Below are 27,630 nucleotides of genomic sequence, written 5' to 3'. Positions count from 1 at the left end.
CGGCCGAAAATGAAGATCCGGCCGTGAGGAACAGCTGATCTTCTCCGCCCGCGCCGGATGGTAAATACTTTTAAATTCTTATTTTCGGCGCTCATGTCCGCGGGGCAGGAGGGACCCGCTGCAGATTCTACATGGAGAATCTGCAGCGGATCTGATTTTCCCCGTGGACATGAGGCCTTAGGGCTCATGTCCACGGGCAAAATATGATTTAAGATCCGCAGCGGATCTCCCGCATGCGGATCCGCATCCCATAGGGATGCATTGACCACCCGCGGGTAGATAAATACCCGCGGATCGTCAATAAAAGGGATTTAAAAAAAAATGGAGCATGGAAAAATCCGGACCATGCTCCATTTTCGTGCGGGTCTCCCGCGGGGACGGCTCCCGCGGGCTTCTATTGAAGCCTATGGAAGCCGTCCGGATCCGCGGGAGACCTAAAATAGGAATTTAAAGTATTTACCATCCGGCGCGGGCGGGGAAGGTCAGCTGTTCCTCACGGCCGCATCTTCCTTGCTTCGGCTCGGCGGATGTGCCCGGCGCATGCGCGCGGCACGCCGGCGACGTGCCGCCGGCGTCAGGAATTCATCCGCCGGCCGAAAATGAAGATCCGGCCGTGAGGAACAGCTGATCTTCTCCGCCCGCGCCGGATGGTAAATACTTTTAAATTCTTATTTTCGGCGCTCATGTCCGCGGGGCAGGAGGGACCCGCTGCAGATTCTACATGTAGAATCTGCAGCGGATCTGATTTTCCCCGTGGACATGAGGCCTTAGGAATAATGTGCTATGGTCAGATCCTACTAGCTTCCATTATCATCCCAATGAGGGAAGTGATACCAAAGGATAATTAACATTTTCAGTTTATTATGAACATGTAAGATGTTGTCGGGAGCGACTCTGTCATCCAGACTATAGTGCGGCTCACGGAGTGTCTCATTGGAGTAGTACGCATAACACGAGCAGCCCGTTGATTCTGGAGGACCGTACGTTTTCTCTGATATCAATTTGGTGCTCGTTTGTAATTTATTCTGATTTCCTTGCTTTTGTTGTACCGTATTTTATTCTTCTGTGAGATTAATTAAAAATGGGCAGCTTGACATCTGATTGGAAATTGATGGAGCTTGTAGAGCTTGTCAGAAACTTTATCTTCGGGAATTCATGTCACCAATCTTCATAGCTCGATTACGGGGTAAAATCCTGACAGCTGTCACCAAGCAAAGTGCTGTCACGCTGGTGAGTAAAACTGCATTATTATGTAGATCTTACCAGTCCCTCACTTGCTTCCATCAAATTAATCTCCCCTTATTCTCGGCACAAGAAAATAATTCTGTTTGATCTGTAAACGCTTTAATTGGCTTTTAAAGTGGATATTCACTCCTCTTATGTAGATATTTCACGTGTTAATTGATAACCTGAATTGCTGCCCGGTTTCAGAATTTATTGCCTGATCGTCTCATTAGTGTTACGAGCTTCACCTTTTAGATTTCGGCTTTTAATATTCCATTATTACAAAGGACAGTGATGGTGGCGGTCTGATCACCTCTTTACATCTTAACCTGATGACCCAGACTATTAATAACTTCTTATTAATAATGGCAGATAAATGAATCACCTCTTGGATGTACACGAGATAGATGGTCAGCAGATCTGCATTCGGGAATAAGGCTAGATAGAATCTATGCAACTTGGACATTCGTGGCCTAAAGTTTGGAGACTGTCACAAAGTTTACTACTTCAGTTTTTATAGTGGCAATATGCATTAAGGCTAGTTTCATGCCGGTGTGGTGGATATCGGGCCGTGATTCACGACCCGATATTGCACTTTCTACCATGTGAAAGCCTCGTGGATGCAAGGCCGTTTCATGTGAAAGCAGCCTCACATCACTGCGGGGAATCCCTTCATTCCATTGCTGTCAATGGGGCGGCAGCAGCGCTGGCCCCATTGAAAACAATAGGAGAACTTTGCGATTATCTGTGACAGCAGCTGCAGGGGATCCCTTCAGCCCCGCCGCGCCTGAAGAGATTTTCCCTGTGGAGATGAAGGAATTCCCCGCCACAGAGTTTTCCAGTTTTTTTTTTTTTTCAAGGGGGGCCAATGCTGCCAACTGTCCCACTGAAAACAATGGGTGATATCGCAGGAAGATAGAACATTCTATGATTTGTTTGTAGCCTAGTGTCACAGTGCCATGCAGCAAAACATCGCTCATGTATATGACCCCATTCAAATGAACGGGCTTCATATTTGTGCGTCTTGCAACGCACAAATCTCACGCGATTTTTATCGCCCGTGTGAAATCGGCCTTACTTTAGATTGTTCTGAAGAGGGATTGGGTGAATTGCAAGAAAATTGTAATATATAGTTTTTTTTTTCTCCTTTTTTGCTGTACTACTTTTTATTTCTTTAAGATAGATTTATCTATCTTTTAAATTATTTTCTGTTGCCATCTTCTGACCGCATTGGCTTTTTTATTTTCCTGTTGGCATAGTTGTGAGAGGGCTTATTTTGTGCCGGATGTTCTGTAGTTTTCGTTGGTACCATTTTTAATACATATGACTTTTTGATCGCTTTTTACTACATTTGTTCTGGGAGACTGGGTGACCAAGAAAACACAATTCTGGCGTTCTTTCTTTCATTTTTTTTTTTTTTTTATGGCGACGTTCACCATGCAGGGTAAATAATGCGTTACTTTTATGTATCTGACTTAAAGGGTTAATAATAGGGATGAGCGAGCGTACTCGGAAAAGCACTACTCGCTCGAGTAATTTGCTTTATCCGAGTATCGCTGTGCTCGTCCCTAAAGATTCAGGTGCCGGCACAGAGCGGGGAGCTGCAGGGGAGAGCGGGGAGGAACGGAGGTAAGATCTTTCTCTCCTTCTCTCCCGCCCGCTCTCCCCTGCTCCCCGCTGCGACTCACCTGTCAGCCGCAGCGGCACCCGAATCTTCAGGGACGAGCACAGCGATACTCGGATAAAGCAAGTTACTCGAGCGAGTAGTGCTTTTCCGAGTACGCTCGCTCATCTCTAGTTAATAACTTCCAATCAGCCGCGGTCGGCTGTAAGAAACGGCTGGCAGCCACGATATATGGAGTATGATCACCCTGCGATCTACCTTTATACATACCCTGCAGCTGCAGGACATAACTGTACATCCTGTAGCGTTAAGGGGTTAAAGAGGATTCAGGTACAGGATTGGTTCAACACCAGTGCAGAGCTTGCTTGGGACTGGCAGGTGTCAGTGCTTCTGCATGCACAGTGTTGTGAACGTTTTTGGAGGCTGGTCTGGTTTAAAGAAGGGCAGTAAAGAAGCCACTTTTCTCCAAGGGAAAACCTCAAGGACAGACTGACATTCTGCAGGAAGTGAAGGGATTGTACTGCAGAGGACTGTGGTAAAGCTTCTCTAGTGAGGCCCCCTTCAGACACTCTGGGACATTTGGAAGAATGATTGTCCAAAGAAGAAAAGGCGAGCGCTATAATAAGTAATTAGTCATGCCAACAGTAAAGCATTCTGAGACTATTCATGTATGGGGTTGCTTTTCACCCAAGAGGGTGGTCTCACTTACAGTTTTGCCTAAGAACACTGCCATTAATAAGGGCTAATGCCCATGGCTGGATTTCTGCCGCGTTTTACTGTACTGCGCAAGCGTGCAGGCTCGAGGGACGGGAATAACGCGGCGGATCCGGGATGTGAGTATGTGGGTTTGGGGGGGGGGGGGGGCGCCGTGGCGGACTCCGCTGCGATATTCCACTAACAGAGTCCGCCACGGCTGTGGGCGTGAGGCCTAAGGAATGATATCTAAACATCATCCATCCAGGAGCAAATTGGTGATGAACAGTGCCTTTTCCAGCATGATGGAGCAATATGTCACAAAGCCACAGTGATAATGAAGTGGCTCAGTGAACAGAGCATTGAAATTTTGGGTCTAGGAAACTCCCCAAATCTCAGTCTCATTGAGAACCTGTGGTCAATGGTCAAATAGCAGGTGGATAAACAAAACCTAGTAATTATGATAAACTCCAAGCACTGAGTAGGCAAGAACGGGTTGCCATCAGTCAGGATCTGGCCCAGAAGCTGATATCCAGCATGCCAGGGCGAATAGCAGAGGGGGGAAATACTGCAACAGGAAGAATGAGCATGTAGAATGCCAGAAATGCACTTTTTTTTAGTCACAATGTCTCCCAGAAAAAATGCAATAAAAAGCGATCAAAAAGTAGTTTTTAATCCAAAATGGTACCAATGCAATCTACAGCACGTCCCGCAAAAATGAACCCTTGCACAACTATGTCAATGGAATAATAAAAAAGCTATTGCGTGCAGAAGATAGCGGCAGAAATAATTGAAAAGAATTAAATATCTTTGAGAAAAAAGTAGTACAGTAAAAAAAAGTTTGGTATCGTAGTAATCGTATTGACCCATAGAATAAAGTCAGCATGTAATTTGTGTTGCAGTTCTGCGCCATAGAAACAAGACACCCTAAAAGATGGCAGAATTTCATTTTTTTTCCATTTCTCTCTACTTAGAATGTTTTAAGAGGTTTTTCATTGCATTATATGGTACATTAAATGTTACCATTTGAAAAATAAAACTCGTCCTGCAAAAAACAAGCCCTCGTACAGCTACACTGATGAATAAATAAAGGTTTTATGATTTTTTTTTTTTTTTTTTTTTATTTTTTTAAACGGGGAAGGAAAAAAACGAAAATGGAAAAACAAAAAAAGCTCCGTCATTAAGGGGTAAATATTCCTCCACACAAAAATTTCATGTACAGTTAGGGCCAGAAATATTTGGACAGTAACACAATTTTCACGAGTTGGGCTCTGTATGCCACCGCATTGGATTTAAAATGAAGCCTCTACAACAGAATTCAAGTGCAGATTGTAACGTTTAATTTAAAGGGTTGAACAAAAATATCTGATAGAAAATGTAGGAATTGTACACATTTCTTTACAAACACTCCACATTTTAGGAGCTCAAAAGTAATTGGACAAATAAACATAACCCAAACAAAATATTTTTTTTTCAATATTTTGTTGCGAATCCTTTGGAGGCAATCACTGCCTTAAGTCTGGAACCCATGGACATCACCAAACGCTGGGTTTCCTCCTTCTTAATGCTTTGCCAGGCCTTTACAGCCGCAGCCTTCAGGTCTTGCTTGTTTGTGGGTCTTTCCGTCTGAAGTCTGGATTTGAGCAAGTGAAATGCATGCTCAATTGGGTTAAGATCTGGTGATTGACTTGGCCATTGCAGAATGTTCCACTTTTTTGCACTCATGAACTCCTGGGTAGCTTTGGCTGTATGCTTGGGGTCATTGCCCATCTGTACTGTGAAGCGCCGTCCGATCAACTTTGCAGCATTTGGCTGAATCTGGGCTGAAAGTATATCCCGGTACACTTCAGAATTCATCCGGCTACTCTTGTCTGCTGTTATGTCATCAATAAACACAAGTGACCCAGTGCCATTGAAAGCCATGCATGCCCATGCCATCACGTTGCCTCCACCATGTTTTACAGAGGATGTGGTGTGCCTTGGATCATGTGCCGTTCCCTTTCTTCTCCAAACTTTTTTCTTCCCATCATTCTGGTACAGGTTGATCTTTGTCTCATCTGTCCATAGAATACTTTTCCAGAACTGGGCTGGCTTCTTGAGGTGTTTTTTGGCAAATTTAACTCTGGCCTGTCTATTTTTGGAATTGATGAATGGTTTGCATCTAGATGTGAACCCTTTGTATTTACTTTCATGGAGTCTTCTCTTTGCTGTTGACTTAGAGACAGATACACCTACTTCCCTGAGAGTGTTCTGGACTTCAGTTGATGTTGTGAACGGGTTCTTCTTCACCAAAGAAAGTATGCGGCGATCATCCACCACCGTTGTCTTCCGTGGACGCCCAGGCCTTTTTGAGTTCCCAAGCTCACCAGTGAATTCCTTTTTTCTCAGAATGTACCCGACTGTTGATTTTGCTACTCCAAGCATGTCTGCTATCTCTCTGATGGATTTTTTTCTTTTTTTTCAGCCTCAGGATGTTCTGCTTCACCTCAATTGAGAGTTCCTTTGACCGCATGTTGTCTGGTCACAGCAACAGCTTCCAAATCCAAAACCACACACCTGGAATCAACCCCAGACCTTTTAACTACTTAATTGATTACAGGTTAACGAGGGAGACGCCTTCTGAGTTAATTGCAGCCCTTAGAGTCCATTGTCCAATTACTTTTGGTCCCTTGAAAAAGAGGAGGCTATGCATTACAGAGCTATGATTCCTAAACCCTTTCTCCGATTTGGATGTGGAAACTCTCATATTGCAGCTGGGAGTGTGCACTTTCAGCCCATATTATATATAATTGTATTTCTGAACATGTTTTTGTAAACAGCTAAAATAACAAAACTTGTGTCACTGTCCAAATATTTCTGGCCCTAACTGTAGACAGGCCCGAGGAATGTGGTAGCTATATCCCCCTGCTCACAGTTCTCTACTGTAAACCGTTCATGAACCCGTGCCAGGGAGTTGCAGGACATGTGGCATGTTGCCCCATCTTGCTGTAGCAGTATAAGCAGTACATTCTTTCTTCTGGTGTTAGTTGGGCTCACTATTCATGTTCCGGGTCCAAAAGCCAATTCTCTGGTCTTGCAGTGGTGTTTCGTGAGTCGGTGGGGATTTTCAGTAGATCGGGGTAACATTCTGTGCATTAATATGACTTGAACAAAATGTGGTTTCATTTATCGTTATGAAGTCCTCTAGCAACCATAATCGGCAAACTTGTACCGTGATTTACCTGCTTTTGTCCAGCTCTTTCAGGTCCTGCCTTCATATGTGGTATGGTTTCACGTCCTTAGTGATACACCAACAGTCAGAGGTGATTATTAAGGGCTTTTTACAATTGGCTGTTGACTATCACGGACGACTTTACACATCCAGGCTGACGGAGGCCTCAGTTTCTTAGTGTTTGCAAAAGATCCTGTTTGACGCCATTTCTAAACCAGGCTCTGAATACAATGTTTAGCTGTTGCAGAAAGAACACCATGGGGCAGATTTTATGAAAGCTGTCTAAAAGACAATGTCTTTGTTGCCCATAGCAACCAATCACAGCGCAGCGTTCGTTTCTTAAACTGCCGAGATAAAGGGAAGAGGCTACAGCCTTCTCTGGTGGAGAGCGCAGTTCTGGGATTGGAGGTGGGCTACTTTTTTGTGGTCTACACATGTGCAAACCGGTTTTAAAACTTGTGCCTATTAGAGTACTTTTACCTGGGGATGAATGTTGCTTCTACGCTTTCACACAGGAGCAATAGCCATTCAGTAAATGGAACTGAAGCGCGCTGGAAATGTCTTCTAGCCGTCTGCCTCCATTGACGGTAAACGGACAAGTCATTCAAAAATTGGAGAGAACTCTCTCGCTAGTCCTTTAGTTTCAGTGAGCTGAACCAAAGTGACTAGTGACTTATGATCACCATTAAAAAACATTCCCTCAAAGTCTGGGATTCCATAAAGTACTCTGGGAAACCAATCTCCCTCACTTACCCCTCCTACCATTTTTGCATAACTCCTTATTCCCACCAGGTCTTGACTCCCCACTGTCCATTGAGAATTGGACAAGCAAAGGCATATCCAAAATACACCACTTACTTTCGTTAAATGGTATAATTACATTCCCTGCCCTTCAGGAGAGGCTTGGCCTACCATCTTCTGAAATATTCTGTTATCTACAGATCAAGAATTTCATATCCTCTCTTCCTAAAAACACATCTCCCCATTAAAAACAACCCCCTTCGAAACATTCTGTCTCAAATACCCACAAGCAAAAGGCCTTATCTCACAAATATATTCAGGCCCTGTACATACCTCGTACCGTTCGCAACTACCATATGTAGCAAAATTGGAGCGACCTATAGGCAACATTCTAGACGATCAATGGTTCCCAGATTTGGAGCTCAACCAATTGTGGTGCCCGCAATACACTGAAGTTAGAAACCTCCTATAAAATCTTACTACGCTGGTACTTGGTCCCTACAAGAATTGCTCATGCCGTTCTAGGCCGCTCTAAAGAGTTTCCGGGATGCTCCTCCCCAGGAGATATGTTCCACATGTGGTGGTCCTGCACTCGAGTCTGGATTAGGGTATACTTCCTCATCTATACAGTAACTAATCATAACCTGTGTAAAAACCCATGGGAAGCCCTACTGAACAAACGGATTACGAATATTTCTCTAAACTCTAGAAAGCTGATTTCGTTTTTCCTAACCACAAAAACCACATTGCTCGATCCTGGCAAAAAAACTGGATTTCTGAGGTTAAACGCCGAATGAATTGGTACCTGATTAATGAGAAATTAACATCAATATCAGAGGATAGGTACAACAGACTTCTAAATAATTGGAAGAAAATAACTCTAGCAGCATGCAGGTTGCTGTATAAGATGTAATCTATTGCCTCATGACAGGCAAAGACAGCGACGTTTTGGTCATATGGCGGCCTTCAAACTTGAAGAAGGCCATATGGCTGAAATGTCTCTGTCTGTGATGGGTAATAAATTGCATCTTATACAGCACCCCTGCATGCTGCCAGAGTTATTTTCTTCTATGCATGGATTTTCTATAGGAGTTTTTGTTTGAACTCCTTTCTGGCTGTTGCATCCTGTAGCCTGACCCAGAGTGGGGATATTGCTGGTGCTGCTACAACACTATTTTCTCTTAAAATTTCTAAATATTTGGACCCCATGGATAGATTACACCCTCCCTACAGCCCTGCCCTGGCTGACCCTCACCCCACAGGCAAACGGATCTAATCATTAACCCTTTTGGGACCCACCAATTGCTTGTATGTTTTAAATACCAGCTGAACTGACGAAGGGGTTATCCCCAAACGCGTTTTCATAAGCTGATCACGTACTTTATTAAATAAAAAGTTTCCCACACCTTTGGTCACTTCCTATTTGCTTTAATCTGGAGTGTTGCGCCTCCTCCACTGCCAGTTTTTTTTTTGTTTTATTCTCTTACAGTGGAGGCTGGCACCTTAACTGCACTATAGATACAAAGCCTGAAGGATAACCTTGGGGATCCCTCCCCCACCCCAATACCTGCTACCTCCCTCCTTCTGCAAGTTGGCCCTGGCCAGGCCACTGAGGTTCTTGAATCGTTTCTATGACAAAAACAACAATAAAAGTCTGAGAAGAATCTGGATATAACTGATTAGAATTTTCTTACCATTGTTTTAAAAACTCATTTAGAGAGATTTTTTTATTTTTTATTTTTTTAAGCCAACAGTTGGCCCGTGTAAAAGTACCCTTACAAGTGCCCAATGCCCACCTCATAGGGAAACACTGAGTGTCATCATGGTTGCAGTAACTTGTAGTGTTATTGCCACTGAAAGTTTCCACAGTTAAACTGTTTAGGCCTCCTTCCCACGAGCGTGACGGGGTCCGCCGCGTAATATTACGCAGTGAAGCCCGTCACGGCGCCCCCCAGAGCCCCTATACTTACCTGCGGGAGATAGCGTGAAATCGCTTCCCCGCCCACCACCGCCGCGTCACCGCCCACCACCGCCGCGTCACCGGCCGTGTCACGTGCACGGCCGGCCGTGTCACGTGACGCGGCCGGCCGCGTCATTTGGCGTCATATGACGCGCGGCGGTGGGCGGGAAAGCGTTTTTTCACGCTATCTCCCGCTGGTTACAGCGGGAGATAGCGTGAACGGACGGCTTCCATTGACTGCAATGGAAGCCGTCAGTGCGTACAGCCCGTCCTCACCCGCAGAAAATAGAGCATGCTGCGGGTGAGGACGGGAGAAATCGCGGTGCGTAATTCCGCGCTGGAATTACGCATCGTGAGCATTGTGCTATTAGGTTCAATAGAACCTAATAGCTGCGGGCAACGCAGCGGATTTTCGCCGCGAATTACGCGGCGGAAATCCGTTCGTGGGAAGGAGGCCTTATTCTAAGTTTTCCTAATGGAAGGTCTTGATGCGGCTGCAGCTATAGAGATTGTCGATCTTAAGTAGATTTGTAATTTAGAGGACTGAGACAAATAAGCCACAGCCATTTTGTGAGTTGCAATGGCATAATTATTTATTTGTTACTTTTAGAAAATGCAGAAGGCAAAAAAGTGATATCTTTAAATTTATCTTAAAATTTGCAATAAGCTAAAAACTCATGGGTAAAATATAAAGTGTCTGTAATATTTGTGTACCCAAAGGCCTATGACCTACTGCTAATAACCACAGGTATTAGTGTGGAGTTCTTTAATCAGTCATCTACGGTTTAAGGCCTCAGTCAGACAGGCGTTTTTTCGCGCGTTTTGCGCATCGCATGTCGGATGCGCATGCGCAAATCACATGACCGGAGGCGAAAAATCGCGGGGAAAATCTGCACCTACCCGCGTTTATCGTCGCTGCAAAACGCCCGTCTGACCAGAGAAAAATCGCCGTGCGCATCAAAATGCGCATGAAACTTCGTCTGACCGGCGAAAAAAATGATTTTGGTGCGCACATAAAAGGGCGAACGCAGATAGGCGCGATTTGCGAATCGTCGTGTCCTATAATTTTTCGCAAAAGCGGACATGTGACCGATATCATAGCGAACTATTGGTTCTATATATGCGCGAAACGCATGCGCAAAACGCGCGAAAAAACGCCCGTCTGAGGCCTAAAGCTGTAATCTGGGTGCCCTCTAGTGGTAAAGTATATTATTGCAGTTGTAGCAGGATGATGTGTGACATCTTGGTTCGATTCGTAATGTTTTTGGTGTGTGTTCTTTTTAAATCTGGGATAACCCCTTTAAAGCACAGACAGATTTATTTTTCTAAATATGGTAGAATTACAACACGTTTGTAGCTTGCTGCATCTGCGAGGTCGTTCCACTCTTCCTCATTGAGTTTTGTATACATGTCGGCAGTGGTGATATACCTGTGCACCCACCTGACTATTGCAGCCAGTCAGGTGGGTGCACAGTGTATGGTACAATGGCTGGCTGCAGTGGTCACGTGGATATAAAATCAGGTTAATGTTGCAGCCATGTAAATGGAAGCATGGTGTGGAGAATCAAAGTGATGGTGGATCAAATCAGTAAGTGTTGTGTTTTTTAATTTTACTGCATTTAGAAAAAAAAATAAAATAAAAAAAAAATATATATATATATATATATATATATATATATATATAAAGGCCTCCTGCAGATGGCCGGGTCAGATCTGGCAGCGATAATTCTCGCAGCGGGACCCGACCTGAGCACCGCAGACTCACCCCGCTCCCGCAGCTCCGGCTCTTTCATGTGCCGGCAGCCGGCCAGTGAGTGACGTTTCTGTGCTGGGCTCTGAGAGCCCCGCACAGAATTAGAGCATGCCGCGGTTTGTTTGCTGCGCGTGATTTCGCACAGACAAACCACGTCCGTCTGTATAGGATTGCATTACGGCACGCGTCCAGGGGCGGAAATTCTGCGGGGAATCCCGCCGCTGAATTTCCGCCTGTCTGCAGGCAGCCTAACTGAGACAACCCATTTTCAAGAAGTTTAGAGCGATACTTGAATTCTTACGTCTTTGCTTAGTTAGAATCAAAATGCTAGAATATAAATGCTAAGGAGGTCTGTAATATCCAGATTTGATGATTTGCCATTTTGTATAGTTCCATTTATACCAAATGAAAGATTTTATTTACTGTATGTAATATATACATTTTCTTGTTTCATGTGGTTAAAGGGCATCTGTTTACCATGACCCCTCCTCCTAAACTACTATAATGTGCAAATAGCTGGAGACACAACTCCAATGATCTAATTCTAATCTCTGAACTCCTTTTCACTCCATCCGCTAGTAAGACAACAAACCGTACTCTGTGCTGTAATGTATCCCTAGGACTCCTACAATGTGATCAACAGGACAGCAGGACTCCTAGTTGTCTCATTAGCATCCCGAACAGCTTACTGCAAAAGGGGGTCAGAGAAGTACATCTTGGGGGATCGGTGTGTCTTCAGCTATGCACTCATTATAGTAGCTCAGGGTTCTCTTTCATGGTGAGGAGTTCCTTTTTAATACCAATATTTACTACATGACTTTTTATACAATTTCTTTTCTTCTTTATCCTTTTTAGATTTGCTTTCTTTTGTTTGCCATTTTATACATCGTGTCTTATTTCATCATCAAAAGATACAAAAGGAAAGCGGGTAAGTCTCTGCCGATTTATTTCTTCTGAGATATATAACCCCACTACATGATAGTTGTATAACTGCTTGTACAGGGTATTCAGTGCAGATTGATCAGGCAGCTCGAATTTCTTTAAAAAGGGGGAATCTTGTGAAGACCACTCCTTACCATATACCCTATTAGGGCTTTATAGACGGGGATTGCTCTCCATGAGCGGCTTCTGTACTGGCAGACTTTGAGCACCCATGTTTGCTAAGTGGTACAAAGCAAAGTCAATGCCTTTAAGGAAAAGCAATCCACTTTGAAAGTATTATCCTCTTTAGAGAGGTTGTCCCATCAGAGACAACGCCTTTCAGAATGTGACCTCTGGGACGCTAACAGCTCATCGCCCTGGTCCCAGTCCAGGGATCCCCCAAATAGCTTGCTGGGGTAAGCTGTGGCCACCCAGGCAAACTTAGTATTACATGATGACCCTTCAATGAATGAGCCATCCTTTTATTATAAGGCCTGCCAAAGTCTAGCAGAATGGAGCATAGATTCCGCTGTGACACTCATATTCCTTAATAGGGCATATGAACAGAGGGTTGTGTTCTTGGCACACTCCCATTGAAGGGAACCTGGCTGACGGATCTTATGAGCTTATACACGGGCTCATGGGACAGGGCCACTCAATTCTGGAGTGTGATTTGTTATACTTGCCTGCCTCTCCTTTCTCTAGCTGTCTGCCTGGCAAGTCGCTGTTCGATCCATGCAGAAAGGAGTCCAATTGTGGGCACGTGCACTGAGTGCTCAGATGAGTATGATACATGAACCGAGTGGTGGCTACCTGGGTGGACAGCAAAGGAATGGCAAGCATTAAAAGCACAAACCTGGAATTTGGTGGCTCTTGTCCTATTAGCCCATGTGACGGGGCATAATAGGTGAACGTTAAGTACAATATACTGCGGTATTGCAGCATATTGTACAACCAAAAGTTCAAATTCCCTATGGGAACTAATAAAAACTGAAAAAATAAGTTTAATAAAAGGTTTTAAAATCTAGTAAGTATTTAAACCTCCAAACCCCTCCCTTTATTGTTTTTTTTTTAATTTTTTGTAAAATTTTTTTTAAAGGGGTTGTCCCGCGGCAGCAAGTGGGTCTATACACTTCTGTATGGCCATAATAATGCACTTTGTAATGTACATTGTGCATTAATTATGAGCCATACAGAAGTTATCAAAAGTTTTATACTTACCTGCTCCGTTGCTGGCGCCCTCGTCTCCATGGTTGCCGTCTAATTTTCGCCGTCTAATGGCCAAATTAGACGCGCTTGCGCAGTCGGGGTCTTCTCCTTTTCTCAATGGGGCTCCGTGTAGCTCCGCCCCGTCACGTGCCGATTCCAGCCAATCAGGAGGCTGGAATCGGCAATGGACCGCACAGAAGCCCTGTGGTCCACCGAGGGAGAAGATGCCGGCGGCCATCTTCACCGGGTAAGTAAGAAGTCACCGGAGCGCGGGGATTCAGGTAAGCGCTGTCCGGTGTTGTTTTTTAACCCCTGCATCGGGGTTGTCTCGCGCCGAACGGGGGGGGGGGGGGGTTGAAAAAAAAACAAAACCCGTTTCGGCGCGGGACAACCCCTTTAAAGAATGAAAGAAACCTGATTGGCATCAGTATTTCTTCAAATTTTCAAACTATTAATTTATCACATTATTCATCCTGCATAACAAATGCCATAATAAAAAATAAATTACATAATGCAAGAATTGTGTTTTTTGCTTTTTTCCCCACATCACTTGTTGTTTTCCATTTTTCTGCAATAAAAACCCCTTTTTTGGGAAACTATTTGTTATTCTAAATCGCTGCATTCAAAGTCCTAAAAAGTTTTCTATTTTTTTTCCATGGACGGAGCTTTGTGAGGCTTGTTTTTTTGCATAATGAGCTGTAGTTTTTATGGGTACAATTTTGGGGTACATACGACTTTTTTGATCACTTTTATTGCTTTTTTTGAGAGGCAAAAATGAAAAAAAAATTAGCATTCTGCCTCAGTGTTTTTCTTTTACGCTTCTTGCTGTGCATGTTAAAAAGTGTGTTCAATTTGTTGTGAGTTGTTATGGTTACAACGATACCAAATATGTGGGACTTTAATTTTAACAATTTTTTTTTTATATTAATAAGGGGAAAAAAGAGCAAAAAAGGGTATTTACTTTGCACCATAGCACCTATGATCGCTGTGGCAATGTATTATCACTTGTTATAGCAATCATAGCCATTCGCAAAGCAGGACACCTGTAGCTGATGTCCTGTTGCCATGGCAACCCGTCGAGCTCTCCGTGATTACATTGCGTGAGTCCGATGACGTCCTAGAGGGAGCGCACTCCCTCTGTGAACCCTTTACACGACACAAGCCCCATAGATCACGCCGTGTAAGTAGTGAATGGTGGGGGACCCTGTCCCAATGCACCCCCGTGGTTGCAATGGGAGACCAGCTATCGGTCTAATCCATGAATAGGCTAAATCCATGTGCAGAATTCAGACATGGCAAATCTACGGCAAAATAAACAACATTTTCACATCAAAAACTGAGTCAAAATCTGCACCATTGGTGTGGATTTTGACTCTGATTCAGCTGTGGATCGGCAGCTGATTTCAGCCTACACATAACAGCACTCCTTTCACCTCCAAATACTGAGTGCCGTCTGCAGCACTTGGGCTGCTTTCACACCTGTGCTGGAATCTCCGTTCAGAGGGCCTGTCACAGATCCAGCACAAAATACCACAAGAACAAGTCCGGCATGCAGGCCTTGTTGTCCGGTAAAATGCCGGTCAGCTGAACAGATCCCATTATAGTCCGGGTCTTCACTGCGCGCATGCGCGGCAGAGGTGTGTTTTTTTTTTTGTTTTTTTTTTTTGTTTTTTTTAAATTTATTTATTTATTTTTTTTTTAACTCCTGCTTTCCCGCAGAATCCAATTGACATTGTGGACGGGCCACGGATCAGACTGTTTCAACTGGCTTCAGTGGAAGCCGTCCGTGCGGCAACCATACTGAAATGGACCATGCTATGATTGTGTTTTCCAGACCAAGAGGTCTGCAGAACAAATCCGCATGCTTTAATTCCGCTGCGGATGCCCATGTTTCTCTATGGGTGGCTTAAACTGCGGCTCACCCGCGCAGTTGCCCCGCACGGATTCTGCAATTTAGGTCCACCCGTGGACATTGGGCCTTAAAGGGGTTGTCCCGCGCCGAAACGGGTTTTTTTTTTTTTCAATAGCCCCCCGTTCGGCGCGAGACAAACCCGATGCAGGGGTAAAAAAAACAAACCGTCCAGTACTTATCCGAATCCCCGCGCTCCGGTGACTTCTTACTTACCTTAGTAAGATGGCCGCCGGGATCTTCACCCACGATGCACCGCGGGTCTTTTCCCATGGTGCACCGTGGGCTCTGTGCGCTCCATTGCCGATTCCAGCCTCCTGATTGGCTGGAATCGGCACACGTGACGGGGCGGAGCTACAAGGAGCAGCTCTCCGACACGAGCGGCCCCATTCGGAAGGGAGAAGACCGGACTGCGCAAGCGCGTCTAATCCGGTGATTAGACGCTGAAAATTAGACGGCACCATGGAGACGAGGACGCTAGCAACGGAACAGGTAAGTGAATAACTTCTGTATGGCTCATAATTAATTCACAATGTACATTGCAAAGTGCATTAATATGGCCATACAGAAGTGTATAACCCCACTTGCTTTCGCGGGACAACCCCTTTAAAGGGGATTAGGGGTGGGGATCCACCCTTGAACTATTGATTACCTATCCTCAGGATAGCTTGATGGTAATTGAACAGGGGTCTGCCACCCGGGAACCCAGTCGATCGGCTGTCTATTGGGCTGGTGTATGGAGATTAAAAGAGGCAGCACCGTACACTGTGCAGTGGCCCAGGTTGGTATTGCATCTACTGTGTCCAGAAGCATTGATGAGACCGTGCCTGTTTCTTGAAGACCTCACTGTCAGCACTCCCCCTGCCTCTAATTGACATGGATGATGTCACTATGTCATCCACAAATGGGGTAAGAAGTCGATGTCCCAGAAGTCAGAGTGGCACTGACACACGTGCTGTTTTGTTATACCCTGTAATGGGCAGACTTGTTTTGCTCCTTTGTGCATGCCGCAGTGCCACTTTGACATCCACAACATCAGCTTCTTCTCCTGCTTGTGAATAATGTAGAGACGTCATTCATGTCAGTCATAGGCAGGGGGCTGGTTCTCAAAGAAAACTGTTGGCGGTAGGCACAGTTGGGCTGTGCCCACCGGAGTGTTAATCCTTGACTGGCATGTGCTGTGGGAGATTTTTTTTTTTTTTAATACAAAATTTTCTGGAGGTATACAGGCCTAATAGATGCATGCTAGTATTACTCATGAATAACTCTTTGCTATCGTGTAATCGGTTTAGAAGGGTTAAACCTGGTAACAGCAAGTGTCATATTTTCATCAGTCAAGTTAGAATTTTTTTTTTAATCTCACCAAAGATTTGCCTCTAAATAGACCCTTTATTTTTCATGTAGTTTTCACAACATACTAGTAGGACTAAAAGTAACTTTATCTTGCAGATGAACAAGAAGATGAAGATGTCACTGTCAATCGAGTTTCGTACGTACATTTCTTTTCCTATTAAAACCAAAGAGTTTTGGAGTGTTCATAATGTGTATTCAAATGTGGCAGATTGGTTGCTAAAAATTGAGCCTTGCCGAAATCCATCTGCTTGTTACAGAAACAAAAAAAACAATTTTTAAAATTAGATCGAAGTGACTGAAAACAAAGGGTCCTCAGCCCCCTGTAGTGATCAGCACTGCAGCCCCGAAATTCTCCCCATCTCTGTTGCCAGCAGAAGTCGGGTGACTGCTGCCTGCTAATCAGAGGCCGTAGCATCACCGCTCTGAACTCCTGGCATCATGGTGACCAGGGTATGAGCTGGTGAGGCTGCAGCTTCAAATTGGCAGGCAGTGGTCACCTGACTTCAGTACAGCGCTGGATTGCTGGAGCTGAGGACCAGTAAGTACCCTTGGCACTGTATAAAACCTGAACAGACAAAATAAGACATTATATACAGTATTATACTAATAGTAGGGGAGATGGCCATGATTGCAAGAGTTAACAGTCTGAGGAAATGGGGGTGACACTGGGGGCTTACAATCTGAGGAAATGGGGGTGACACAAGGGGCCTTACAATCTGAGGAAATAGGGGAACACAAAAGCTCACTATTTGAGGAAATAGATTAATAGCTTGTGTAAGCAGGCCCCTCACAACTATGTGGAAATAGGGGTGAGAGTCCTGATCGCAGAAGCATACAATCTATGAGGAAATAGGGGTGACATAAGAGCTTACAACCTGAGGAGGAATGTAGAAGTGCTGTAACCGGAAAAGAGTTAGATTGGGAGATGGGATAGGCTTTTCCTAAAGAGTTATGTTTTTAGGGCTTGCTTAAAAGTGGATATTGATGGTTAACCTGATTTGTTTGGGGTAGCGCATTCTAGGGAACTGGTGCAGCTTGGGAAAACTCTTGGAGAGGGATTATGAGAAATTTGGTCTAAGATTATTAGCAGAACAATGGATTGAACTGATTTTCAGTTGCTGAAATTTCTGCAACAAATCTGTCTTGGGCCCCCTGCACACTGCAGGGCCGGATTCCGCATGTGGAAACCACAAGTGTGCAGGAAGAATTGATTTCCGATAGCATGCTATGGGTGCTATTTGCTGTGGATCTGTGGATTCCGCAGCAAATCTCCATCCTTGGGCAGGAGCCTTTAGGCCAAATTCAGATGGCCGTATGTAAGTTGTGCTTGAGAATCTCGGACGTGACAGACGCATATTGGACGGCATACGGAGAGTCATCCGTGCGCTGTCTAGTCTGCGGCGACCATGCACATTGTGAAAATATGATAAACGAAAAGGATATGCAGCAATTTTTTATTTTTTTTCTTTTGTTCATTTTTTTCCCCACAGATATAAAAAAATACTGCTGTCTGATTAGCCCACATAAAAAGGCCCTTTAGACTTTATTCAAACAAAAATGGTTGACCGAATGCTCTTTTGCCCAGTCTTTGGGCTGGGTAAAAGTGCAAGGAGTCAGCCAACAAACAAACAAATGCTCGTTGATTTGCTGGTCGTCTCGTTAATGGAGCATAAAAACACGTGCTGTACATCTCACCGTGTAAACAGGAAGATGTGCAACCAATCATTGATGGGTCTGTGGGGCTAAACTATCAAATTTAAGGAATAGTCTGAATCTGCCCTGTGTAAAGGCCTGGTAGGCAAGTGCTGATCTTGTTGACTGGTGCTCATCTCCCAGAGCGACTTGCTCATTGTAAAATGACCTTTTAGGCGGGTGATCGAGCGTATTTGGGTCACATTTATGCATCAGACTTTGCCTGTATAAATTAGAATTGGTTTTGCATAGCTGTGAAGGCTTGGTTATAAACTGAAGCCATGACACTAATGTGAACTGAGCCTGAAACTGGTGTATAAGCGGTTATTACCCACATGCTGCAGTTTTTTCAGCACAGCATAATTTCGGCTGGTGTCTGCCTTTTCTATTAGAGTTTGTAGGCAAAAGATGCAGAAAGAACCATATCTAGTAGAGTAAGGCCATGGAGATTTTTTATTTTTTATTTTTGTCAACCTCTGTTTTCTATTAGGTGACTAATTGTATTGTAGTTGAATATTAGTTGTTGTAGATGTCGAAGGCCTCATACACACCTGCTCTTTTCTGTTTTTGGTGTTTGACTCCTTCATAGCAGAACTGTCAGATTTGAACGGCGCCTGGTTAACCCCATTACTATAACTGGGTCCATTGGGCTTCCAAGCATGCTGGCCAGTTGTTTTCCACCTGAAATAGTGCGGCATGCTGCGCTTTTTAACTTAGGGCCTTATGCCACATCTGCACTGGAGGCATATCTGAACTTGAGAGGAACAGTTCAATTAGACACACCTGGGTTGGAGCTGTTTCAGCATCATCGTACGTCATAAAAAGTATGTTTCTAGTCACTATAAAGATTACATTATAACCTCTCTTTATGTTTCACTCCTAGATTGTTCCTGAGTACGTTCACACTAGCGGTTTCAGCTGGCGCTGTTTTGCTACTTCCCTTCTCAATCATCAGCAATGAGATCCTTTTATCGTTCCCTAAAAACTACTATATCCAGTGGCTGAATGGCTCTCTTATACATGGTCAGTAGCAGACAGTAAATTCACTTTTTTTTTTTTTTTTTTTAAAACCCCTAATGGCTTTTTTGGAAACTTTAAAGGGAATCTGTCACCTCTAAACTAAGGTATGGTGCTTATAGAGTAGTGAGTAGAGGGGTGTACTTTTTGTACTTGCTGGGCTCCCTGTTCCTGTACTGTCACACAAGGAACTTGGCGCTCCATCTGTCAGCATTACTCTTCATTCAGTCTGTTGATGCACACGGCACGGTTCTCTCTATGGGAGTGCGTGCACAGACTGAATTAAGTGTCATGTTGATAGATGAAATGCCAAGTTTTGGGGGTAACAGTATGGGAACAGGGGGGCCGAGTAAGTATGTGTGTGTATATATATATATATGTATGTATATGTATGTATATATATATATATATATATATATATATATATATATATATATATATATATTATATATATATATAAAAATACACTGCCAGACTCAGTCGGATCTATCTTACAAACACTATAACTTAGTATATGTTGCTTATAAGAGGTGATGGGTTTCCTTTTAACTACTGATGACCTATCCCCAGGATGGGTCATGAATAGTTACATAGTATGTTAAGCTGAAAGAAGACAATGTACATTTAGTTCAACCTCCCTTGTTGATCCAAAGGTAGGCAAAAAAAACCCAATGAGGCAAAAGCCAATTTAGGCCATTTGGAGAAAAGAATTTCTTCGCGACTCCATAATGGCAGTCAGAACAATCCATGGATGGGCAGGGGTCCACCACTTAGGATCCCTGTCAATTAGTTCTGATCAGGCCCTCTATCAGTGTGGATGTAGCCGGAAGCAGACAGCTCTGTGCACAGTGCAGCTGCTCAGGTTGGTGTTGCATTGGTTTTAATGGGAGCTGTGCCTGTATTGCCAACCTGGTCCGCTGCTAAGTATACAGAGCTGTCTGCTTCTGGCTCTGTCCACACAAACGGACGGCCACAGCTGTTTGCCGAGGATCTTGAGCGATGGATCCCTGTCAATCAACTATTCATAACCAAAGCCCTGTGAATCTTGACTCGCTGCACTGATGGAATACGTTTGTTAGCTTATTATATTTATTACACTTGCGGCCCTATATATATAAATTGTGCAGCTGTGCAAGGCAGCTATATGTTCTAATTTAAAGGCTCTGTTAGGCTTCTTGTGTACAGTGAGATTCTCTCCTAAAAGCAAATCTAGTGGAGAAAACCTCTGTATGTATGCAGACCCATGGTGCATGCCAGCTTTTGTTTTTCGTTTTGAAGTTGTGAATCCTTTAACCCCTTGAGTGGCACGGCCGGAGATTTTCCAGGACTAGCTCCACTGCCCATAGCGATATAGCCCGGAAGGTTTACGGGCTATGTTTCACTATGGGAGCTGCAGAACATAATGCCATAAGGTGTGCTTGCACAGTCCCTCATAGAACAGTTCAGGACTTTGAAAATAGAAGCGGAAGATTGCCGGCAGATCGGTAATATCTCCCTGCTTCTTTTTTTCAAAGTCTTGCACTGCTTTGTTTACAGGTTGCCATGGAGACCATCGGCTTGTTAGAAGCCAGCTGATGGTCTCTATAGCAAGGAGAGCTGGTGCTTGGCTGTCAGAAGATAGCCAGGCACTACCTCTTACACTACCTCTTACTACCAGGCACTACGTCTTGCATCTATGGCACACAAACTGCAACAAAAATGACATGATAACTTTATTCTATGGGTCTATGCGACTGCAGCATGTAAAGGGCTGTCACCATTGGACCCCCAGAATGTGATCAGGGGGTCCTGATGGGTCTCTGTGGAAGTCCCTTAAAGGGACCAAAAATTTTTAAAATTAACTTTTTTCTCTTTTTTTTTTTTTTTTATTAAAAAGATAAAAATGAAAACGCTTTTCTCCATTTACTTTGTAAAAAAAATAAAAAAAACTAAATTACATATGTGGTATCCCTGCGTTGTAATGACCCAGAGGAGGAAGTTAGTACGTTTTTTAACCCTTTAATGACGCGGCCCCCATTTCCCCCCTCCCCCCCCCCCCCTTCTCTTTATTTTTTTTTTTCTCCCCCGGTTTAAAAAAATCTTAACTCCTTTATTTATCCATGGACTTCGCTGCATGAAGGCTTGTTTTTTGCGGAACGAGTTGCATTTTTCAATGGTGCTGTTTAAAGTACCATATAATGTGCTAAAAAAACGTTTACAAAATTCTTAGTGGAGTAAAATGAAAAAACGACATTCCGCCATCTTTCAGTGCGTCTTGCTTCTATGGCACACAAACTGCAACAAAAATGACATGATAACTATTCTATGGGTCAGTATGATTACTACGATACTAAACTTGTAATGTGTGTGTTTTTTGTTTTTTTTTTGTTTTTTTTTTTGCTGTAATACTTTTTTTTTTTTTCTTTTTTCAGACATTAAATTTTTTAAATCATTTTCTGCTGCATCTTCTGCGTGCAATAACTTTTTTATTTTTCTATTGACATAGTTAAAGGGGTTGTCCCGCGAAACAAAGTTGGGGTATACACTTCTGTATAGCCATATTAATGCACTTTGTAATGTACATTGTGCATTAATTATGAGCCATACAGAAGTTATTCACTTACCTGCTCCGTTGCTGGCGTCCCCGTCTCCATGGTGCCGTCTAATTTTCAGCGTCTAATCGCCCGATTAGACGCGCTTGCGCAGTCCAGTCTTCTTTCTTCTGAATGGGGCCGCTCGTGCCGGAGAGCGGCTCCTCGTAGCTCCGCCCTGTCACGTGTGCCGATTCCAGCCAATCAGGAGGCTGTAATCGGCAATGGACCGCACAGAAGACCTGCGGTCCACCGAGGGTGAAGATCCCGGCGGCCATCTTCGCAAGGTAAGTAAGAAGTCACCGGAGCGCGGGGATTCGGGTAAGTACTATCCGTTTTTTTTGTTTTTTTTTAAACACATGCATCGGGTTTGTCTCGCGCCGAACGGGGGGGGGCTATTGAAAAAAAAAAAAAAAGCCCGTTTCGGCGCGGGACAACCCCTTTAAGCAAGGGCTCATTTTTTGCGGGATGTACTGTAGTTTACTTTAGTACTAATTCGGAATGCATACAACTTTTTGACTGCTAGTTATTGCATTTTTTTTCCCTGGGAGACAGGGTGACAAAGTGCATTTCTGGCGGTTTTATTTTTTTTTCGGACTTCGTTCACCGCGTGGGGGTAAATAATGCACTACTTTGATAGATCAGACTTTTACGGATGGGGTGATACCAAGTATGTATTTTTCGTTTTATGATTTTAGTTTTTTTATTTTTTTATTATAGATATGGCAAAAGGAGGGTGATTTAAACTTTTTAGTCTTTTGTGTAGTAAAAAAAAAAAAAGGTATGCATTCAATACATTACATATACCCAAAAATTATGCCATCAAAAAGTACAACCTGTCCACCCCAATTGACACAATATACCATATGAGTATCACAATTAATAAAGCTAGTTGTGTGGTTTCACAACTGCGCCAGGGGTTCTGGTTTCTTACTGCGTTTCGGGAAGCACGAAAAGGGAATTCCTGGGCAGAACTACTGTCTTTGGACGGAACCGAACAGCACTCAGTCTCGAACTGGGTTACAATAAACCTTAAAGGAACTTTTTTTTTTTAATCTATTCTCAAATTTTGGAGTTAGATTATTTCAACAGTAGCCACTAGATGGCGATACAAGTCCATGAATGATCTTTGCGGGCCTCATCATGCTACATACAAATGAACAAAGTTGCCTGTCAGCAAAGATCAATAATCTGTGTTATAGTGTCAATAAGAACATGGGCAACAGCGTTCACAAAGATTTTTTTATCTTGGGCTATATTCACATTGGCATTAAGCTTCTTCACTATATAGATCTGTGAAGTAAACCGCTTCAGGAGTCGGTCACAGCAGTAACAGCTAATGAGTTCAGAAAAGGCTTACATGATGTCGTAAGGCCCAATTACACGTGAAGATTATCGCTCAAAAGTCATCAAAAAGACGGATTTAAGCGATAATCGTTCAGTGTGATTGCGAAAAAAATCGCTCATTTGTCGTTCGCTGTTTGTAAAACTGACTTTTTAGTCAGCTTAAAAAACCTTGTTGGATCACTGGCTTCTTGTCCTGTGTAAATGCTCCCTGCTTCCCGCTTCACATAGGAGGTGAAGCGCTGAGCGAGAAGCGGACGAGAACCCCGCGATCCAGCGGCAACTCTAAGTTTAACCCCTTAACGACCAGCCCATAGTGTTTTTACGTCCTCCCGAAGTGGGCCTTATTCTCTGAGGACGTAAAAACATGCTTCCTGCAGAGAATAGTGCCCCTCGGGCTGTGGACGTGACAGCTCCATGCTGTCGGTGTCCGCAGGTAGCTGACAGCATGGAGCTGTCATCCCGGGCTGTTCGGAGCCCACCCCGGCATTGCGATCGGCGCTATGCAATGGATAGCGCCGATCGCAAAAAAGTAAATAAAAGTGCAATAAAAGTTAAAGATTCAGCTGCTGTGATGGATCGGATCCATCGGAGCAGCTGAAATTACTCACCGATGTCCGTCGCACGAGTCCCAGCTGTCCCGATGCTCCGGGCGCCGTAGCCGTACTTCTGCGCATGCGCGCCTGGCGGCATTACGTCAGCCGCATGCGCAGAAGGCCCGGCGGCGCGGGACACTTAAAATCTCCTGGCTCCCGGCTCCTGTAGGTAGCCGGGAGGCAGGAGATGTCAGCGGGGACTGCGGTGAGCGGTCCCCGGTACCGCGATCGCCGTTATCCAATGGATAGCGGCGATCGCAAAAAAGTTTAAAAAAGTGTAAAAAAAGAAAAGTTTCACCTCCCCTCATGGATCGGATCCATGAGGGGAGGTGAAAATACTCACCTCAGGTCCGCCGATGTCCTCCGGGCGGTGTCTGGACCCCCCGCTGGCTTCTGCGATGTGCCGATGCGGCGCGCATGCGCAGAAGCCGGCGAGCCCGGCAAATTCAAAATCTCCCTGCACCCGGCTGTCACAGATAGCCGAGTGCAGGGAGATATGACTGGGGACCGCTGTATGCGGTTTCCAGTCATATGATCACCGTTATCCATCAGATAACGGTGATCATATAAAGTTAAAAAGTAAAAAAAAAAAAGTTAAAAGTAAAAAAAAGTTTAAAAAGTTAAAGTTTCATCTCCCCTTATGGATCGTATCCGTAAGGGGGGATGAAATTACGTACCCAAGGTCCCGGATTTGTTCCCTGGTGGGATGTTGATCCGCGGATGTTACCCCAGCTTCGGCGCATGCGCCCGTCAGCATGATGGCGGACGCATGCGCAAAAGTGAAAGATTGCCCAAGAAATATAAAATCTCCCTGCTGCTGGCTACAAAAGGTAGCCAAGAGCCTGGAGATGTCACGGGGAGCCACGGTATGCGGTTACTGGTCACGTGATCACCGTTATCCAATGCATAATGGCGATCACGTAAAAGTTCTTTAAAAAGTGACAGTTTCATTTCCCCCCACCGATGCGATCGGTGGGGGGAGATGAAACATCTTCTCGGAGGCTTCCGCATTTGAATCCAGATGCGATTATCCTCCATGGACCCTTCCGGCTGCTGCGCATGCACCCGCCGGCAAAATGCCGGACACATTCGCAGGAGGCGGGGAGCCCAGGAAATTTTAAATCTCCTTGCTCCCAGTGACCAATGGTTGCTGAGTGCTTGGAGCAGTGACCGGTGGCCTCGCTGAGCGGTCCCCGGTCACGTGATAAAGTAGCGAACTAACATTAGGCCGGTCACGCGTGACCGGAGAGGAATTTCAGGTTCTGCATGCGCTTGATCAGCGGTAATCCACGGATCAATCGCATGCATTGGATTACACAATTCCCCCCAATTAGCGGGTCGGAATTACATAATCCACTCGCAGAAACAGAACACAGCATGCTATATTTTACCACGAATATCTGCGACCTAGAGCCCATTGTGCTCTATGACCGCGGATATACTCGCACCCCATATGCAAACACCTTGTGTACGGGCTGCGGGTACCCGAGTCATCTCTAAGCGACGGCGCGGGAAATGCAAACAAAAAACCGCCTGTGTGAGTAGGCTGTTAAGCGCAGTACATTACGCAACCGTACGCAGGGTCACAGCCGGGCTCACAGCTGGGATCCGCTGCGGGCCTCCGCAAGCAGATTCCGCCTACGGCTACGTGAGCCCGGCGTTATTCAGACCGCTACCTGTAATACGCAATTTACAAGAAGCCCCGGGAACGCTCGCCTTCCTGCAGTTCCAGGAGCAGCTTGTTGAGCGCCTTCTCTGTGAGACCGCTGCACCGCAGCAAGATTACAAAAGCCTCACAGCGCCACTTTCTACAGCCCATCCCCGCTGCTGAGGTTACGAAATACCCCCCAAAATACATGAGAGGAGGGGGGGGGATACCCGGTTTTCTTGCCCCATGTGCCCAGCCCAACCAGCCTCCGTAATTACCCCTGTCTTCGGACATAAAACGCATTTATATTACCTTTATCTAATATTTAGGGAATGCCAAAAAATGGGGATGGTGGGGGATGGGGGGGATTATTTTTAGGAAGTCAATTTTTTTTCTGTATAAGTGGGCAATGGGGCCTTGAATTTATTCAGTTCTGCCCTGAAATCCAGCGGGCATTCCCTCCATTATGGGCCTAGCCATGTGTCCTGTAAGTAGATTAGGGCCACAATGGGTATGTTTCTGAACAGGGGACAAACAGGGGTATCCATTTTGGGGTGAACGTCTTCATTCCTATGTACACTGTACGAAAAAAACAGTTTTTAAATTGACAAAATTGCCAAACAAATGAAAATCGTAATTTTTTCCTTTTGCTTTGCTTAGATTCATTCAAATACTTTGGGGTCAAAATATGCAGTACACCCCTAGATGAATTTGTTAAGGGGTCTAGTTTTTAAAATGGGTCATTTGTGGGGGGGGGTTCTCTATCGTTTTGGACGCTCAATGGCTCTACATGTGGGCAATGGGGACTGGAATTTATTCCGTTGTACCCTGAAATCCAACGGGTGCTCCTTCCATTATAGGCCTAGCTATGTTTCCTTTAAGTAGATTAGGGCCACAATGGGTATGTTTCTGAACACGGGACAAATGGGGGTATCCATTTTGGGGCGAAAGTCTTCATTCCTATGTACACTTTCCAAAAAAAACAGTTTTTAAATTGACACAATTGCCAAAAAAATGAAAATCGTAATTTTTTCCTTCTGCTTGGCTTAGATTCATTCAAAAACTGTGAAGTCAAAAAAGTCATCCTACCCCTAGATAAATTCGTTAGGGGGTCTACTTTTCAAAATGGGGTCACTTGTGGGGGTTCTCCATCGTTTTGGTCACTCAATGGCTCTACAAGTGGGCAATAGGGCCTAAATCTCCTTCAAGCAAAATTTCTGTTCCGAAAGCCACCGGTTGCTCCTTTCATTTTGGGCCCCATTGTGCATATAGACGTAATACTAGGGCCACAATGGGTATGTTTCTGTGCACAGGACAAACAGGGGTATCCATTTTGGGGTGCAAGTCTTCATTCATATATGTGTGGTACAAAAAAAACTGCTTTTGAAATGACAGAATTACCAAAAAATGAAAATCGTATTTTTTTTCCTTCGGCTTGGCTTAGATTCATTCAAAAACTGTGAAGTCAAAAAAGTCATCCTACCCCTAGATAAATTCGTTAAGGGGTCTACTTTTCAAAATGGGGTCACTTGTGGGCGTTCTCCATCGTTTTGGTCACTCAAGGGCTCTACAAGTGGGCAATGGGGACTAAATCTCCTTCAAGCAAAATTTCTGTTCCGAAAGCCACCGATTGCTCCTTTCATTTTGGGCCCCATTGTGCATCCAGACATATGATTAGGGCCACAATGGGTATGTTTCTGAGCACGGGAGAAACAGGGATATCCATTTTGGGGTGCAAGTCTTCATTCATATATGTGCTGTACAAAAAAACTGCTTTTAAAATGACAGAATTACCAAAAAAATGAAAATTGTAATTTTTTTCCTTCGGCTTGGCTTAGATTCATTCAAAAACTGTGAAGTCAAAAAAGTCATTATACCCCTAGATAAATTCGTTAAGGGGTCTACTTTTCAAAATGGGGTCACTTGTGGGGGTTCTCCATAGTTTTGGTCACTCAATGGCTCTACAAGTGGGCAATGGGGCCTAAATCTCCTTCAAGCAAAATTTCTGTTCCGAAAGCCACCGATTGCTCCTTTCATTTTGGGCCCCATTGTGCATCCAAACGTAAGATTAGGGCCACAATGGGTATGTTTCTGAGCACGGGACAAACAGGGGTATCCATTCTGGGGTGCAAATCCTAATTTTCATGTGTACTATAGAAAAAAGT

General features: G+C 44.4%; 1 protein-coding gene across 1 annotated transcript in view; it reads left to right on the top strand.

Annotated features, from left to right (window-relative positions):
• LMBR1 (limb development membrane protein 1) overlaps positions 1-27,630 on the top strand; it is a 133,602-nt gene that overhangs the window by 19,130 nt on the left and 86,842 nt on the right. The window contains exons 2-4 of the mRNA XM_066584983.1: positions 12,062-12,134; positions 16,695-16,734; positions 19,174-19,313. Of these exons, the coding sequence (XP_066441080.1) occupies positions 12,062-12,134; positions 16,695-16,734; positions 19,174-19,313 (253 nt within the window). The remainder of the gene's footprint in view (positions 1-12,061; positions 12,135-16,694; positions 16,735-19,173; positions 19,314-27,630) is intronic.

This window comes from Eleutherodactylus coqui, chromosome 12 (genome assembly GCF_035609145.1).
Source record: "Eleutherodactylus coqui strain aEleCoq1 chromosome 12, aEleCoq1.hap1, whole genome shotgun sequence".
Classification (NCBI taxonomy): Eukaryota; Metazoa; Chordata; class Amphibia; order Anura; family Eleutherodactylidae; genus Eleutherodactylus; species Eleutherodactylus coqui.
Note: the sequence above shows the minus strand (reverse complement) of the source record. Positions and strands in the feature narration are given on the sequence as shown.